A 19,574-nucleotide genomic window follows, 5' to 3' on the forward strand; every position below is an offset into this window, starting at 1 on the left:
TCTGTCAGTCTGCTCTTTCTGTAAAGGGGGCAAAACTTTGGAACTCTCTACCCACTAATCTAAAATTAGAGACCAACAGTAATGCTTTTAACAAAGGACTTAAACAATGGCTAAAATCAAAACAACAGTGCTCACATGAATAGTTTTACCTGGTTGATTGCTTGATCATGTTGCCTTTGCTTTGTAGCTTATGTATGTATTTTATTCTGAAAAATTGCTTCTCTTTTACTGTTGTATGTTATTGTACACTGCATTTTTTTTTCCCTTTTACATTTATTATTTTTATCATTTCAAAAGCCTCCTGTGGACAAGTGTTGCGAATTAGCATGTGTGCTAAAACACTCAAACAATGCATCTGATCTGTCCAATGCAATTGTGATGTCCGCATCAAATAAACAATAAATAAAATAAACATATTGGTCTATAGTTGGCTAACACCTCTGGATCCAGGGTGGGCTTTTTTAGGGGAGGTTTAATTACAGCTACCTTAAAAGACTGTGGTACATAGCCTGTTAATAAGGATATATTGATGATGTCTAATAAGTGAGTGTTAACTAAAGGTGAGACTTCCTTAAGGAGCCTAGTTGGGATGGGGTCTAAGAGACACGTTGATGATTTAGATGAAGAAATCACTGCTGTCAGTTCTTGAAGAGAAATCGGGGAGAAGCAATCTATATATATATTAGGTCTTACAGCTGTGTTTGAGGGCAGATAGGTACTATCAGAGAACAGGAGGTCATGAAGTTTGCCTCTAATAGTTAGAATTTTGTCTTTAAAAAAGCTCATAAAATCATTACTGCAAAGGGCTAAAGGAATACAAGGCTCAATAGAGCTTTGACTCTCAGTCAGCCTGGCTACAGTGCTGAAAAGAAACCTGGGGTTGTTCTTGTTTTCTTCTATTAAAGCTGAGTAATAGTTTGCTCTGGCATTGCGGAGGCCCCTCTTATACGTTTTAAGACTGTCTGCCCAGATTAAACAAAATTCTTCCAGTTTGGTTAATCGCCAATTCCTTTCAAATGTTCACGATATTTGTTTTAACTTACGGGTTTGAGAGTTATACCAAAGAGCGAACTTTCTTTGCTTTGTTAACTTCTTTTTAAGAGGAGCTACAGAGTCGAGTGTTGTTTGCAGTGAGCCTACGGTGCTATCGATAAGATGATCAATTCGGGAGAGTTTAAAGTCGGTATGGGAAACCTCTGTTACTGAAGGACATGGTATTAAATTTAACGATGGAGGAATCATTTCCTTAAATTTTGCGACAGCACTATCTGATAAACATCTAGTATAGTAACTGAGAGTGGCTTGTAATCGAGTAAAAAGAAATCAGAAATAATCAAATAATGATCCAATAGCGAGGGATTCTGTGGAAAGACTTTTAGGTTATCAATTTCAAGTCCATACGTCAGAACTAGATCGAGGGTATGGTTAAAACAGTGAGTTGATTCATGTACACCCTGACTGAAGCCATTGGAATCTAATAATGAGATAAACGCGGTACCCAGGGAGTCATTATCAATGTCAACATGAATGTTAAAATCACCTACAATAATAATTTTATCTGATTTAAGAACTAAACTGGATAAAAACTCTGAGAATTCAGATACAAATTCAGAATACAAGCCAGAAGCACGTTACACTATAATAAATAAAAGTGCCTGCGAGGTTTTCCAGGTCGGATGTAAAAGACTAAGAACAAGGCTTTCAAATGAATTATAATCTAGTTAAGGTTTAGGTTTCTGATTAACAGACTAGAGTTAAAAATCGCTGCCTCGAGGAATGTGGGTATTATTATGACTCGGAGGAGTGGACTCATTTAGACTGACATATTCATCTTGACACAGCCAGGTTTCAGTGAGGCTGAGTAAATCAATATGATTATCTGATATTAATTTGTTTACTAACACTACTTTCGATGATAGAGACCTGATATTTAACAGTCCGCATTTAATTCTCCTGTTTTGTCTTTCTGTCATAGAGGAGGTTTTAATTTTTATGAGGTTATTATGCACAACTCCTCTTTGTTTAATTTTAGATTTAGATAATTTAGGTTGTCGGGGGACAGACACCGTTTGTATAGAACTATGGGTGGGTAACTGCACTAGAAGCTCAGAGAAGCATATAAGACTTCGACTCTGAGTCCTGATCTCAACTCTGGGTTGTCAGGGTTTTGAATTACTAATAAACTTTGCCAGGTTTCTAGATATGAGAGCAGCTCCATCCAAAGTGGGATGAATGCCGTCTCTCCTAATAAGACCAGGTTTTCCCCAGAAAGTTTGCCAATGGTTAATGAAACCCACATTGTTTGATGGACACCACCTGGACAGCCAGCGATTAAATGATGACATGCGGCTAAACATGTGGTGGTCAGATTTGGGAGGGGACCAGAGAAAACTAGACATAGTTTTAGCGTATTCACACACCGAGGCAATATTAATTTTAGTGACCTCCGATTGGTGTAACCGGGTGTCATTGCTGCTGTCGTTAATAACGACCTTACTAAATCTACATTTAGCTTTAGCCAGCAGTTTTAAATTTGATTCAGTGTCGCCCGCTCTAGCCCCAGGGATACCTTTGATTATGGCCGCTGGTGTTGCTAACTTCATGTTCCTCAGAATAGAGCTGCCAATGATCAGAGTTTTCTCCTCAGCGGGTGTGTCGCTGAGTGGGGAAAAGTGGTTAGAAACATGAATAGGCTGGTGGTGAGCCGTGAGCTTCGGCTTGGAGCTATGCTTCTCCCGGACAGTTACCCAGTCTCCCGGCTGCATGGGGTTACCGGGGGACCACTAGCAGAGGCTATGCTATGTGGCTCCGCACCAGCTACAGGGGAGTGGCTAACTAACTAAGTAACTACCGCAGCCGAGTGAGTTTCCATGGTGTGGAGCCGCACTTCTAATTCACTGAGCCTTGCCTCCAACGCAGCAAATAAGCTACACTTGTTACAGTTACCACTGTCGCTAAAGGAGGCAAAGGCATAACTAAACATCTGGCACACCGAGCAAAAAAGAGCAGGAGAAGGAGAAGCCATCGCTAAGCTAGTGTAGCTAACAAGGCTAATAACGCACAAACAACAGCTAAGAGATTAGCAAGAAAGTCGTAAAAAGGAGGAGAGCTTTAACTGCTTAAACAGAACTAGTGTGGTCTAAGACTTGAATTAGATGTTAAGAAACTGAAGTGAGAAAAGCAGAAAGCAGGCTAGTACAATTCACTACAGCAGCACAGAGACGCTGTCACAGAAAACACTGGAAATTACACAACACGCTTACCGCAATACGTCAGGACGTCAGCCCTCCATGCATTGTGAGAAGCTTCCTTGTCTTGATATCAGTGGCCTCTATGTCCTCCTTTGGCCAGCTTATTATACCAGCAGAGTATGTGATGACTGGCAGGGCGTATGTGTTGATGGCTCAGACCTTGTTCTTTCCATTCAGCTGACTTTCCCGGACCTGCCTTACTCTTTGTAGATATTTGGCTGTGGCTGACTTCCTTGTGGCTCTTCATGGTTCCCATTTACCTGCAGGACCCCAAGGTATTTGTAGCTGTCCTGAATATCTGCAATGCTGCCTTCTGGTAGTTCAGCCCCCTCATTTCTGATCATCTTCCCTCTCTTGGACACCATCCGACCACACTTATCTAGTCCGAATGACATCCCAGTGTCATTGCTGTAGATCCTGGAGAGGTGGATCAGTGAGTTGATGTCTTTCTCGCACATGGCATGCAGCTTGATGTCATCCATGTAGAGGAGGTGACTGATGGTTGCACCACTTCGGAAACCAGCATCCATAGCCACTATTTGTGATGAGTTGGCTAGGGCGTTCAGGCCAATAACGAATAGTAGTGGGGACAGTGCATCACCTTGGTATATGCCACAGTTGAAGATAACTTGTGCCAGTTGGCCTCCAGAGACGTTTTCCACAGCCCACTGACTTCTTGATGAAGGCTTTTAGTGTACTGTTGATGTTGTACATTTCCAATTATTCCAGTATCCATGTGTGTGGCACTGAATCGTAGGCTTTCTTCTAGGCAATCCAGGCGATGCACAGGTTGGTCTGCCTTGTCTTGCAGTCTTGGGTGACTGCTCTGTCTATATTACTACCAATTCCTATTCCTATTCTTAATATCTATCTATCTATCTATCTAGTCAATGGTGGGGATCCCAAGTTAATGGCAAACATTAAAGTTTTATGCAATAATTAAGGAAGCAAATGCTGTTATGTAAAAATCTAGTTTTAACATGTATTATTTATTATTTTGGTTTATATTGTGTTTAAATGGTATATATCTATCTATCTATCTATCTATCTATCTTATGTTATGGTAACATAAATAAAATATGATATAACCACCACATAATTATTTATCTGCCATCCCCTTAATTTTTATTCCAGTTAAAAGAAATTCTCCACCAGAGCCATAGCTAGGCCTGAAGAGGTAGAAAGCTGAAATGGAATCCAAAGAAACAGATGTGTCTCTGTTCCGATATACAGGCAGCAGAAAGCGTACATGGCCACCCAGGGCCCCTTAGCCGAGACCACAGAGGACTTCTGGAGAATGCTGTGGGAACACAACTCCACCATTGTAGTCATGCTCACCAACCTGCGCGAGATGGGACAGGTAACACATCATGATCACACCTTTGCATGTCATGTCATGAAGTATAAAGCAGTATTACATCAAACTGACTAAATTAAAGCCTTGAATTATACCAAAAACTTAAGTTGGTTCTAGATATCTTATATTTCTTATATTTTCATGTATCTTTCCTGTCTTGCAAGGAGCACCTGTAACATAAATAATTTCCCCTCAGGGATCAATAAAGTATTTCTGATTCTGATTCTGATTCTGATATACTACATTTATGCTAAAAAGCAAAAGTGCTGATTCTGAATAAAACTGTTAATGGTTCCCAGAGGAGAAAAGAAGGCGGAAAATTTAAGCAAGATTTAAAGTCATTTGAATTTGGTCCAGTTCCTTTAAGCATTATTGATTTTGGAGGGATATGAAATGAATTTTCAGTTTGCTGAATCTGGGTCTTGCAAAGCTCACAGAACTTGCCAATATCTGCACACACTCCGTTGAACACAGGGTTGCCAACTCTCACACATCTGGCGTGACTGTCACTCTTTCACCATCAATGTCACTCTCTCACTCGCAAGTCCTTTTTTTTTTTTTTTTTTTACATCCAGCCCATTGTGTGGCTTGACCGGACCACATACTACTCCGGCGTAACTCAATCCATGTATTCAATCAATCCATACCCCTGAGCTATTGCTAGGAAAAGGAACGAGAAAATTTGGCACAACACAAGCCAAACACCGGCGCGGCAGCGAAAGCCAACCCAATTGGACAACTCCGCATAGTTTCGGTTTCAGCAAAGTTGTTGATTGGGTTAGCCGTCGCCGGCACTCGGCCCATGTTGCACCAAACGTCCTCACTGTTTACTCTATAGACAGCACTCCGTGACCTAAGACAGCAGAGCCGTGGATTGAATAACACCGGAGTATCGCTTTAAGTTCAGTCACTGCCTTCTACAGCCATCTAGTGGATAAACATGGGAACAGCATATAATTTTACACTGATTGGTGAATGCTGAGTTATGGCATGACCTTATAAAATAGACCTATATAGAATTGCATACAATGCATACACTGGGTTGTTTCAAATGAAAACTCCAGGTAATTAACTGCTCATGTATAGTTACAAGCCATGATCATTCCTGGCCTTAAATTACATTCTTTAGCAGAAGAAATAAATGGCAGTTTATATTGGGTTTTCTTTCTTAAACTCATCTGTAGGCCTAAGGCCTACATTTTTCTCCTGGGGATCACAGATGCTAAACATTTATCATGTTTTATGACAGAGTCTCAAAAAGCCACATAAAACATGATAAATCAACAGGGTTACCACGAGTCCTTGGAATCCTTGAAAACATTTCAAGTCCCTGGAAAGTTTTTGAGAATATGCATAAATGTACGCAGGTCATTGAAAGTCCTTGAATTGATCTATTTCTGTATGAAACTGCATGAAAATAGGATTTTGCGGTGTGAATTTTCAACATTTCCTTTGGGGAGAACCCCCCAAAAGCCCCTGAAATCTTTCTTTTTGTCACAACAGGACATATTACTGGATTTTTTAAGCGAATGATCAATACTGGGGCGGCAGTAGCTCAGTCCATAGGGACTTGGGTCGGGAACCGGAGGGTCGCCTGTTCGAGTCCCCGTCCGGACCAAAATATGGAGCATGGACTGGTGGCTGGAGAGGTGCAAGTTCACCTCCTGGGCACTGCCGAGGTGCCCTTGAGCAAGGCACCGAACCCCCCAACTGCTCGGGGCACCTCACCAAGGGCAGCCCCCTCACTCTGACATCTCGCCACTTTGTGCATGTATAGGTCCTGTTTGTGCATGTGTGTGTCTTTCGGACCTGTGTGTTAATGACAAAAGACAAAATTAACCTTGATCTGCGCCATAAAACAAATATTGAGCGTCTATAGACGTATGTGGGGCTTAGGCCTATAGATATGAATATGTAAACGTACACTCATTTCCTCTGTTTGCCACATGTGCATATTAACTCTTTTAAGGTAAAAAAAAACAAAACTTGCCGTGGTGACCACGTATGCTCATGACCACGCACACACAAGCAGATATTACGTCACAAGGTAAAATCTCAATCCAGCCCTCAGACCAAAGTTGGCAACCCTGTTAACATACTTAACTAACATACTTGACTTTGCTTTTTTGAGATATCATTAGCTACATATATTAAAGTACTTTTTTTTTATAGCATGCACTGTGTACACTTAAACAATATTACCCAATTTTATTTTAAGTAAGTATTGATATACATTTAAGAATATTCATTCAGCATACGTTGAATATGTGAATATGAAATCTGAAAGTGAAATTTGAATTAAAGTTATTTTTCAGTAAATCTATCCTAAGTACAAAATTGTTTATTTAATTCCTGCTTATTATAACTAAATGGTGTCTAAGGATACCTTGTGTTTTCAAGTGTATTACTTTCGTACCATTAAAGCAAGATTTATACTTCTGCATCAAATGCCATACCTGGGCGTAGGTATAGGCTCTGTGTTGACGCCGTAGTCTACGGCATAGGCTGACATTCACCTCTCCAGAAATGTAACTACATGTCGCAGTGATGCAAAGCTCCTGTCTATTTTTCCTCGGTGGAAATGAAGCTTTTATTTACTTTCATTTCACATAAGAAACCATTCATTTCTATGACAATAGAGCCCCCACATTTGAAGTCTTGTGTGTGATTTATTCTGGCTTCTTATGAGTAGAGGAAATGTCTGCTAGCTGCTAGGCTACTTTATAGCCATATGCTTGTGCTAATAAAGTTAGCATGTTGTATTTGTTTGGACAACATGTTAAGTATAAGACAGTTGTTTTGTCTGTGAACCTTGTGAGCTGTAATGAAGCCGAATTTTGTAACATTACCTTTGTTAAATGTTGTTGTTCCTGGCATCACATGAGTAAAGGAGATTTCTGCTAGCCGCTAGGCTAATTTATACGACGTAAAACGCCATAGGCTTGTGCTAATAAAGTTAGCATGTTGTATTTGTGGGGAAAATGTGTGAAGCAAAAGACAGGTGCTTTGTCTGTGAGTTGGAATGAAGCCAATTTGTTTACTGGTGTTTGAAATTGTCACTATTAAGCCATATTTAATGTGTGTTTTGAATCAACTAAACCTCACAGATACCCCGCCACCTACTAGGTGTTTTGGAGGTGTAACTGCAAAGCGACACAGACACACCACCGCACAAGTATAAATGCTCACAACGGCATAGGCCATGTGCGTAGGCATAGGCTCAGCAGAGAAATGACAAGTATAAATCCACCAAATAAAACCAAACCACTGATAAATTACCCAATAATAATAAACAATTGCATTGGCTTTTGGCCTCCTTTTCATATTCTCTTTTTATTTTTATTGTTTTTGTTAATGTTCTTTTATGTGATATATTAAATGATTAAAAATGAGGTGTATTGGCTATTTTCTGGGCAACAGGGTGCATATACAATGCACTGAGAAAAGAAGGTGGGGGTGGTCAATAGCGGCCCAACAGCCTATTTTTGCCCGAACATGTGAATCTGACCATGCCTTCACTAATATACCTGCCCCTTGCCCACAAAGTTTTTTCTGTCACCTCTTTATTTACTTCATAACTAAGTGGTAGTATTTTGGTCTCTTTGACTATCCCAGATAAAACTCAAAAAACATCAGATATCCTGATTACATCTTCTCTGTCCATTCTTCAGGAAAAATGCCATCAGTACTGGCCTGCTGAGCGCTCTGCACGCTACCAGTATTTTGTTGTGGACCCCATGGCTGAGTACAACATGCCTCAGTACATCCTGAGAGAGTTCAAAGTCACAGATGCCAGGGTAGGTTCTCCTCAGCAAAGCTTTGCAAAAGGAGGATGGCTTCAGCTTAGCTCATTTTAATTGGAAAAGGACATCAACACAACTAAGGGCGCTATTTTTGCAACAGAATATATTCATGCATTTCCATTGCATGCAGAGGTATTTTGTGAATTTCACTGCACTCAAGTGGATTTGGACAGTAAGTTTTTTCATGCACTTGTCAATTTTAAGATTTTTGGAATATTTTGCTTCCATACCATGTCTTTTTTTCAGAGTAGAAGAAAGAAAACATCTATAATACACATGTAGGTGTTTATTTTAGTTCAGATATATTCTGGAAATTCATGCAAAGAGTACATTTGATTAGTTAATGCATTATTTACATATTAAAACTTATAGTACAAAAAATAATTGCCTTAGTGTAAGCTATCAGCCGGGGAAGTTTCATGATGATATTTATTTGTTTAAAAATTTTACCCCCGTGTCGTATTTTTGGTCTAAATATGAATGGCTTTATACATCTTATAGGCCGTTTTCTCAAAACAACTTTTTTTTTCAGAGTAAGCCAAAAAGCTCCACTTCAACAGCACTTACATATACCAGACTTTCGTGTTTTATTCTTATCAATATTGGGTCAATCAATCAATCGTTTATTTGTCACATGGAATTATACTGTGATGTTGTCCTTTGTTGCATCTTCTGACATTGTTGGCTGCTGCTGTGTAATTGTCCATGTTTCTGGATGGTTCTGGTAATCTGTGATTTATATAGCAGTGATGCACAGCAGGAACAGGACAGCACCTCACATTCCCATTGTCGTACCAGTACTGTAAAGCACACGCCTGCTCTCCTTCTCTCACCATAGCCCTCTGCTCTGTCAGATTAGCAAAATTTTTTTAGAAAAGTCACCTGGTTGAATGCCGCTGTCCAGGATTTAGCCAAGTTTCAGTGAATCAAAGAAAACTCAAGTTCCTGGTAATACCTGATAATACCTCATTTGTATGTTTAAACTTAAAATTTCTGAAATCTTTAGTACAAAAAAATAATTGTTTTAGTGTAAGTAATCAGCTGGGGACCTTTAAAAAAAACTGACCCCAGTGTCTTACTAGTGAGCTTAAAATGTATGGAACTTTACTCTACATATCTTATAGGCCGTTTTCTCAGTAAAATGACTCAGAGGTAAAAGAACACTTTCAATTATGCACTAAAAGATTTAAAGGTGAAGAGTAACAGCAGTGTGATACTTTACTTGTTGGTCATGTGTTACCCCCAACTCTGTTCTCTACTGTATCTAACAGGAGGGAGCTGTAGATCTGTTTGAGTTACTCCCAATTTCTGTGTCCAATTTCCTGTGTGTTCATCAGGATGGTCAGTCAAGGACCATCAGGCAGTTTCAGTTCACTGACTGGCCAGAGCAAGGAGTGCCAAAAACCTTGGAAGGATTCATAGACTTCATCGGCCAAGTCCATAAAACTAAAGAGCAATTTGGACAAGATGGACCAATTACTGTCCACTGCAGGTAAGTGTGCGTGTGTGTGTGCGCGTGTGTGTGTGAGATTGAGAGAAAGAAAGAACATTACACCGTGATTTTTTTTTTTAAATGTATAGGTCGATTTTGTATGGGTTGCCGGTTGTAGTGGCCTCACACTGAAATTAACAGCAACATTTTGACACATTTAGCTTCAAACAACATTTACTTTTTACCGCATTTACAGCAATATTTAAAATATGTGAGATGTGATGTCACAGTTAAATCTAAATATTAAATGTTAAATCTAAATGTTAAATATAAATCTAAATGTTAAATCTAAATCTAAATGTTGAATATAAATCTAAATGTTAATTATGAATCTAAATGTTTAATAATACATCTAAATGTTAAATCTAATCTTCCTAATCTTCTCTAATCTTAAATAAAATGTAAAAACATCAAAAACATCTTGTTATAACATGAAACTTTTCCTGATTTCTAACATTACCTGATATATGTATACATGTATATACATGTATACATATATTAGGTAATGTAATGTGAACCTGTTTCAATTTGTTTTACAGCCTTTTACTCACCTGTCCATGCTTGCATACACAGTGGAAATCACATATAGTGATCACATCTGTCCAGGTCAAATTTATCACAATAAGCAGACGATTATTATAACCTTTTTTTTTTCTTTTTCTTTATTTCTCATGCAGATTACCATCTAACTAACATTTGCATATACACTGATCAGCAACAACATTAAAACCACTGGCAGGTGAAGTCAGTATCATCGTTCATCTTGTTACAATGCTGTATAATGCAATGAGTATGTACTTGGTCTGTAACAGTGTTTGGGTGGGTGGAGTGTTTCATGTGGCATCCACATGAATGCTAGTGTTGCACACTTGAGCACAAAGGAATATTCTCAGGCGTGCATGAGTTTAAGATCCTTTACTTCTTTAAACACAGAAACACAAGCACATCAGCATGACCACATCGCGACATGCAGGCTGGCTGGGGTTTCCATTTACTAATTAGCCATTTAATTAAACTAACCAGTCCTGTTTCCTGACATACTGACATTAAACAAAATGCACTTGTGTTTAAACACTTAGCTAACACACTGATAACATTTGGCACACTCACACAACTCATATTTCAGTAGGTTACCCTTTTGACATTGTAATTCGCCATTTACTCCCGTTAGATGAAGCACATTTTCATCGGACTTTTACTCCACTTGCAAAACGCCGAACAGCACACACATTTGCATTACAGTCTCTTATTGTTACACACTCTGTATGCTCACGTGTCACAACTTCATATTCAACATATTCCCATACTTTTAGCTTACCTGTAAACACAAGCACATCAGCACGACCACATCGCGACATGCAGGCTGGCTGGGGGGGGGGGTCCACTTACTAATTAGTGCTATCTTGCGCCTCACTGAAAGGAACCTTAGGCTGCCTCAAAGTGCCTGTGAAGAGCTTTACTCATCGTATACCCATTTTAACCCACTGCAAATATTAGCTGATCTTGTGCACAAATATCACATTACAAATAAATAAAAATAATGACAACAAAATAATTTGAAAATAGTACACACGTAATACAAACTAAGAATGGGGGGTGTCTGCTTATATTGCCCACATTAATATGAGTCCCACACTAGGACCCAAGTTTTCTGAGCAGTAATAAGATGATCAATGTTACTGACTTCACCCATCAGTGGTTTTATGTGATTAAGTAATCAATTTATCTCTATCTTCATTCTATTGGTGTTTAGTTGTACCTGTGTGTAAGGTGGGTTGGTGTCAAGAAACACCTTATTATATAATGCAATCTAATACAACACCAAGTCAAACTGCAGCCTCATAAATAACTATAGAATTGAATTAACACCTCTTGGACACAAAGTATACCAAAGCTAGCATTTATTATTTGACTGTTGTTTTGGATGGTATTTTCATCTACAGGCGTTTCTATTTGCCAGCCTCACCAGGCATTAGTAACTGCTGGCTGTTAGGTGTCAACATCTATCTCCTAATTCCCATAAGTCCTTGTATTTCGAGCTCACTTCTTTCAAACAGCACTGTAGCTCTTGTGTAAAAGGATTTTCAGACATCTGTGTGTTATTTAGTGATCAGAGTATTTGACAGAATGGAAACATACATTTGCAACCAGATGGGACAGCTTGTCAGTTTCTAATTGTAATCCTGTTCTGATTTTATGGAGCATAGTCAGCTATCAAAGTGGTAACGCCATGTGTTACAGAATGTCAGGTTCCTATTTGATTTGATTTGTCCTGCAGATGTCTATGTGTGTGATGAACTTGTTGATTTGGAATGAGAGTCTAATAATGAGCGTGTCCACCAGTGCTGGTGTTGGGAGGACTGGGGTGTTCATCACCCTGAGCATCATCTTGGAGAGGATGAGGTACGAGGGAGTGGTCGACCTGTTCCAGACTGTCAAAACGCTCCGAACTCAGAGGTCAGCCATGGTGCAGACAGAGGTACGACACACTGCTGCTGGTGTGTGTGTGAGGAACGTAAAAGAATACAGAAGAAAACGTCATGTCAGTATAATTAGTGCAATAGTGGGGTTATTATTGCCTAGCTACAAATTACAGCATGTAAAGGTGCAGTCAGTAATTTTACAGTTTCTCAATTGCTAAAACACTAAAACCCATTGGCTGAACAAAGTTCGCAGTTGCCTGAACTCATTTAGCTAATTGTGCAGTCTGTTGTCAATACCTTAAACCATTTCACATGGTAAAACACAATTTGCAGATCTCACTTAGACTTTTCAGCAGAACTCTAAACACATTTTCATTCTCAAAACACATTCTGCACTCTAATGCACATGTCATCCATACTGGTAAACACAAGTGGTAACAATCAAATACAAATAGAGAACACGTGTCATTGATTAAATACAGTCACTGAAAATTGATTTCACTTGTTTCAAATCATGTGACACAACCAATATGAGCCAGTTCAGAGAGCAAACAGGTTGTTGAAGGTGGGACAGAGAAAGTCAGGAGGGAAAATATTGCTTGTGATGTCGACGAAGTGCTCTGGCCTGACCCAGCCCAAAGACAAGAAGAAGCACATTGATCACATGTTTACTCCTTTGATTTTTGTATTGTAGTATACTTTATACTGTAGTACAGTGCATTGTAGGCTGTATACTGTACAATAAACAAATTGTCTGGCCCTGAACATTGTGCTTTCCATTTGTTTACAGTAATGACTGCTCAATAGATTTTGACTGGTTGCAGGTTCATATCAACAAAGAATGAACGAAGAATTACAGTATCACAGAAACAAAGGACAAGTTTGTGAGATGCAGGGTACAGTACTGTAAAAATAGGGGTACAAGGAGGAGGAAGCGCAAAAAAATTGCAAAGAGCAAAGCAGAGTATAATTTCTGATCAATTTTGAGCTACTATGATAGAACATGTTTTCATTCATCAAAAGACAATGACAAAATGACTTCTCCCTGAGAACTCTATGTTCTGAACATGTTTTCTGTTTTTTGGTGTATTGTTTACTGACTGCTTGATAGTGTATATCATTTTGACTGCTTTGTTTATGATTTGAGAGCAGTGTTTGGTTTTGAGCACAAGTAAATCTGTTTTGAGGCGAAAGTTTCATTTTGCACGAGGAGTCAGAGGTTTTGTAAATAGTGCTTGAAGCGGAGGTTTTGTGTTTAATGTTTTCAGAAAATGGAGCAAGGTTTCAGAAATTGTGTTTTAGCAATTGAGAAAAACTGTAATACATTACAGTTTGTTAAATTCTGAGAACATTTTCTCATGGTTTGCTAGATGTCTGTACTCTGTGTGCACTGAAAAGAAATCCGGTATTCATACACAGCCCTGGCTGTAAATGGAAAGCAAACAACATAATTCCAACCAGTCGGCAACAGGGGATGTTCATGTCTGTGACACATGACAGGGGAGTGAGGTCAGGTCATGTCACATTCATGACTTGAGCAGTACCGGACCTAGCAGATTCAGCACCCTATTCCAGAAAGCAGGTTTAGTGAAAACTCTGAGTATGTTAACCCTGAAATGAGGGAAACTCTGGGTTTTCAGTTCCAGAAACAGAGGGAAATCAAATTCTGAGTCAATCATCATGGCAACTGACTCTCTGAACCTAACCTGCTCGCTGGCAGGTTTTCTATAAGAAACCCTGAGTTCACCCTGTCTCTTCCCTACTGCCGAGTCTGAAGCAAGCTGTCAGACAGCTGTCAAACATGGGTTGTTCATATGTAGGAAATCTGATCGCTATCGAGGGAGAATTAATTCGCAATGCTTTACACCAGGAGAGGATCTTCAGACCCTGTTTAAATGTGCTGTCATTCCCCAATGAATATGTTTGAATGGTACCGTCTTTCATTAGACTCAATCATTTACCTCTACAACATTCTCTGGCCACACATATCAAATCTGACACACCGCAGACCTGCGCTCTCATCAGAGCAAATGTCGTGCATCATGTTTTTTTGTGAACGGTAGCTTTTTATATGGTATTGGTGATGTTTTGCAGGCCTCTGCCTTCTTTCTGTTGGCTGAGTAGAACTCCAGTGTTACTAAGCAGGCCATTAGGCAAGAGGACATAAAAGCTGAAACAATATTTTTTGGGGGGTTTAAATTACTAGTGACCTACAGTACATAATGAAAAAGCCACTGAATGACATGTTATTTAAGCTACTTTGTTTAATAAATCAAATATAAATAAAACTAAAGAAAAGTACAATCATTGCCAAGTAAAACATGCCTTACCTGTTTGAATGATGTTTTTATATTTCATTTTAAGCTGCTTCCAAGTGCGTTTTTCCCCTGTGAGATTGCACCTATATGAAAATTATTTTTTATTCAAAACAACTCCACCACTTTTTCACCTGTATGCTACGATTTTAATTAAGTGTCGTTAAATGTTAAATTAATGGACTAGTGCATTCAAACTTACACACTGACTCTGGCAGCAATTTTCTCGAAATATGTGTTCATATTCGCTGTAGGCATTCATGAGCACCTCCAATTCCACAGGTGTAAAATAAGTTGATCGCTTTTTCTCTCCAGTTGCCATGGTGAATCGAGGTATCGGGGCTAGTTGATGGCTTTTTATTGTGGTTGTGCACACGCTTAACTCAAGGTGTACCTACTCAGAGTTGATTGAACTAATTCAAATCAGCTGTTCTAGAACCGGATACTCAGAGTTTCCCATCTCAGGTTAAGTCAACTTAGAGGCCGTTTACACATTGCCGGCTATTTTCATAAACGGATATTTCACCGTCTCCGTTTTCAAAAAGATCTTCGTTCACACTTACCCGTGTATATATACACACACAAGAGCATGCCAAACCTGTAGGTGGCAGTGTAACGAGAAGCTCAAGCCTTCCACGTATCCATTGTCACCATAGCAACATAGGTCGCACTTTTGACACAGGCGCAAGTTCCGGCGCATACTGTGACGTCGGCTGCCTATAACTCCGTTTATCTCCGTTTATCTCAGTTTACATACAAACGCGCAACTGGAGTTTTCCAAAATCTCCACTCTGGCCGGAGTTTTTAGAAAGACTCGTTTTCAGAGGAGAAATCTCTGTTTGCGTGTAAACGAAGGGCTCAAACGAAGGAAGATGTCTCCGTTTATCAAAATCACCGTGTACGTGTCAACGGCCTCTCAGAATTCAGGATTAACAGGGTTCAACGCTAAGGTTTTTTTTTTTTACTTGCCCGGTCGGGCAAGTTGGTCAGAGATCTACTTGTCCGAAAAATTGTTTAATTTAAGCGGCTATCAAATAACTAAGACTGCAGTTATTTTTATGTTATGTAATCTTTATTCACACTGTATTTATTAATTAAAACAACATAACAACATATGTCATGTATTGTAGCTTAATTCCTACACAAAAATGACAGTGTCAGGGCTTAAAGTAAAAAATTTGTCAATCGTTCTCCGTCTATAATTTTGCGCCCTACTTGAGCCATGCCCACCTCTATGTATTTTTCACCCCTCTCTCCAGTTCTGCTGTATTAACACTGGGTTTAATATATTTTGCTTCCATCTCTCTGCCCTGCTCTACTGTACTTCAACGCTACTTAGCTCTCCCTCTACTCTACCAGTAGACTACCACATCCACCTGTTGCACAAAACGCACAGCAGTGTTTCCCCTAGGATGGAGTTGTAGCAGCGGAGGTGAAGCACACGCATGAAAAATAATTTTCACATGCGTGAAACTTTTTTGTATGCTTGCAAAGCACAGCCTGCTGGGATGTTTCTATGTATCTACTGGCACCAGAAGGGCTCTTTAGGACTAAGTACATACAGTACATGTGTGCACAGTATGAGCAGGTGAAATGTCTGTCTAGCTTACATATGAGGTGTCTCAAGATTTAGGAACAAACAATTTTATTGAATATAATAAAGTAAAAAGTCACTTGAGATGCTGCTGTTTTGTGCTATGACCTATTCAAGTGTTGGAAGTTGTTATTTACGTGACGCCTGAACACAACACAAGCTCAGCATGAGTGCCGTGCTGAGCTGTTGTGCGAGCAGCGTGTTTGTCTGTGCGTAACAGCAGTCTGTTGGTTATTTACACACTGTCCATTTCAATAACTTTGTCAACTGACAAACTGCGCCGGGCTCGGGGTCAGGTTTGGTCAGGAAATGTGGCCTGAGCCGCTCTAGCGTGATCACCTGTGTGTGTGGCGGAACTCCGCCGTGTGCGATACAGAGAGCAGAGGAGAATTGTTAACGCGTGACCATGTAGAGACAGAAATGACACGATGGCATAACACCATAAATAGTATATTGTTATGTTATTATATGAAGCGTCCGTCGCGCAAAATAATATCAATGGGGGCTGTGGGCAGGACATTGTTACACAGCTGTGCCTGTGACTTCAGGCAGAGAGACCGCTGCATCAGAGCAGAAGAGCACGTTTTAAAATACATTTATTTTATCAGTTAGTTATTAACTTTTACTATTTTTAGCAACTTGCCCGATCGGGCAAGTGAGTTGTTAGTTTACATGCCCGACCGTGAGTTTTACTTGCCCCAGGCAAATCGGGCAATCCTTATTGTTGAGCCCTGATTAGACTCAGAGTTTGTTGAACCTCCTACCTGGAATACCCCCCTGGATGTGTAAACTGTTTGCCATATCAAATTAAAAGGTGATAATATGTCAGTGTTGTGTTCACAGCTTGTTTCCGCTGCTCCGAAGTGGCCCAAAAATATGTTTTAAGTAAATGTACTGAAGTTACTGTCCTCTGCTGCATCTGTGGTTGTATCAGTTTGCAACATTTTACATCAGCTGCTGCAGCCCTGATAATGCAGGTCTTACCTGAAATATTTCTGTATATTCTTTATTTGATACTGCTTTTATTCTGGATTTACTATTACAAAATATATTGTTTTTTTGTGTGTGTTTGTTTTGTTTTTTGTCCTTAGGAACAGTACCAACTGTGCTATCGGGCTGCTTTGGAGTACCTGGGAAGCTTTGATCACTATGCAACATAACCCCACCCTGAGAGACACCCTCAAAGGAGTTTTGTCTCCTCTGAGCCATGTCCACTCAGCTCCATCAGTCTCTGAGGCCTGATGAGAAGGCTACAGTACAAGGAGAACTGACAAGGAGGTGACCACACCAGGAAACGGGAGATTAGAGGAAAGGGGAGAGGGACAGGAGGAGCTCTTTCTGCACTGGTGCCATGATTCTGCCACAGACCCGAGACCAAAAACCAACCCTGAGAGACTTGTCGTCATTCCTCATTCCAATTCTTGACTGGATACTCCCGTCCCTCCCCATTTTCTGCCTCCTCCTCCAGCAAAAATAAATGTTCTGCCATTTTCATTTATATTCATCAGAACTGTATTGTTCTGAATATTTAGATTTTTTTGTAATCATTTACACTGGTTATTGTATGTCTTAATAATGTCTTATTAATATGTTTCATTTTTAATTCAATTTTTCCAATCTTTTTATTAATTTCATTAGCACAAGGACATGTTTTCATTATGACTGGAGAGCGTACACTCACAGCTGCTAATAATTTTATTTTGAACCATAGATATGATATTCTAATGCTATCATTACTCATTTGATCTTGTTTGTGGATTTTTATTTTCCTGTCCTGACGTGCAAAAGAACAGTGATGATGACATCTACCCAACCCAGATCAAATAAATCAGTTAATGTTTGTGAACTGAACCGATGGCTAAAGACTTGCTGACTGTTCACATCTGAATAACTGCAAAGATGGCATTTTGAAACTTTCAACAAAAGAAATATGAAGTTGATGAAAAGTCTCTGTACGCCATAGTTTTTACAACCCCTTTTAACATAGTGTCAGGTAGACTAAACACACACAGTTCTTGAGAATCTTGTGAAATAAGTGTGATGTGATTTTAAACACATGCTCCATATGCATGAAAATACATAAGAAATCCATTATGGCACAGAGACCAACAGTGTGTCTCTATTTACATACTTCAACGCTTTATTGAGTGCAGAAGTGAACACTGCATATGCAAATGCGGTGTACGACTGGTGCACTCTAAACGAACCAAAAGTGTACAAAATGTTGGGCACTTCTCACCCTCAACGGTCACCATCTTTGTGATGTAGCAAACTTCTCAATTTTTGACATGGCAGCAGGGGACAACAAGGAGACTGTTAGTCATATTTTTTGCTTTAACTATACTATTGTCGAATAGAGGTCGTCAGTAATGTTTGTTGGGTCTGTTATGATTTGGTACCATGAACAATAATGCGAGTGCTTACGTTAACTAGCATGCTAAATTGAACTTGCTCCTAGCTATAAGGGCACATTTTAATCGGCATTGACACTGTGGCATAAGTTTGGTTTATGTGTGGGCGGAGATAGTGGTTAAATGTTGGTGATAATGCTCCAACATCGTTTACAATTCACCATTTAAAGAGAAGAAGAAATAAACAATCAGTCAATCAATTTTATTTATAAGCCCAATATCACAAATCTCAATTTGCCTCACAGGGCTTTGCAGCATACGACATCCCTCTGTCCTTTGGACACTTGCAGCGGATAAGGAAAAACTCCCCCAAAAGAAACCCTTTAACAGGGGAAAAACAATGGTAGAAACCTCAGGAAGAGCAAATGAGGAGGGATCCCCTGTCCAGGAAGGACAGACATGCAATAGATGTCGTACAGAACAGATCAACATAATAAATGAGACAGAAAGAGAGACAGAGACAGAGAGAGATGCAGGACAGACGGTAATGACAGTAGCTTACAACAACATTAATGAAAGTAATACAATTATAATTAAAGCTGCAAGCAGCTGTCATCGGGCCATTACTCTCCCACGCCACCACGGGGGGCCAGCAGCCCACATAACTGAAACGGTTATGTGAAAACTCAGAGTTAGTTAACCCTGACGTGGTGTGACGTTTCAAGTGTCTACTCCAAAAAGAACCCTAAGGGTTTGTTGAAAAGTTCAAGGGGGCAATATAGAGGCATTTTGTTCCCTCCATGGGCGACGCCCCTATCAGATGCAAGAGCTTGCCATTCTTGACCTGTGTATGAATTTTCATGAGGATGTGATGTCGCTGAAGCCATCAAAAAGCCACACGTATCAGGTGGCGAAGGAGGCACCATATTGGCCACGCCCCTTGACATAGACAAAAGCTTTTAATAACTTTTGATCAGCATGGTCTCAG

At 39.7% G+C, this 19,574-nt stretch overlaps 1 protein-coding gene across 15 annotated transcripts in view; it reads left to right on the forward strand.

Annotated features, from left to right (window-relative positions):
* Positions 1-18,086, forward strand: part of ptprfa (protein tyrosine phosphatase receptor type Fa) — an 888,655-nt gene extending 870,569 nt beyond the window's left edge. For 9 of the 15 annotated variants that reach the window (XM_078169090.1, XM_078169092.1, XM_078169099.1 and 6 more), the window contains 5 exons: positions 4,485-4,611; positions 8,280-8,405; positions 9,683-9,903; positions 12,247-12,382; positions 17,327-18,086. In XM_078169090.1, the coding sequence (XP_078025216.1) occupies positions 4,485-4,611; positions 8,280-8,405; positions 9,683-9,903; positions 12,247-12,382; positions 17,327-17,395 (679 nt within the window). In that variant the 3' untranslated portion in view covers positions 17,396-18,086. Of the gene's footprint in view, positions 1-4,484; positions 4,612-8,279; positions 8,406-9,682; positions 9,904-12,246; positions 12,383-17,326 lie in introns of those variants that run through there. The other 6 variants (XM_078169095.1, XM_078169096.1, XM_078169104.1 and 3 more) reach the window with 4 other exon arrangements.
* The last annotated feature ends 1,488 nt before the right edge of the window (positions 18,087-19,574 follow it).

The sequence above is a fragment of the Epinephelus lanceolatus genome, chromosome 6 (assembly GCF_041903045.1).
Source record: "Epinephelus lanceolatus isolate andai-2023 chromosome 6, ASM4190304v1, whole genome shotgun sequence".
NCBI lineage: Eukaryota > Metazoa > Chordata > Actinopteri > Perciformes > Serranidae > Epinephelus > Epinephelus lanceolatus.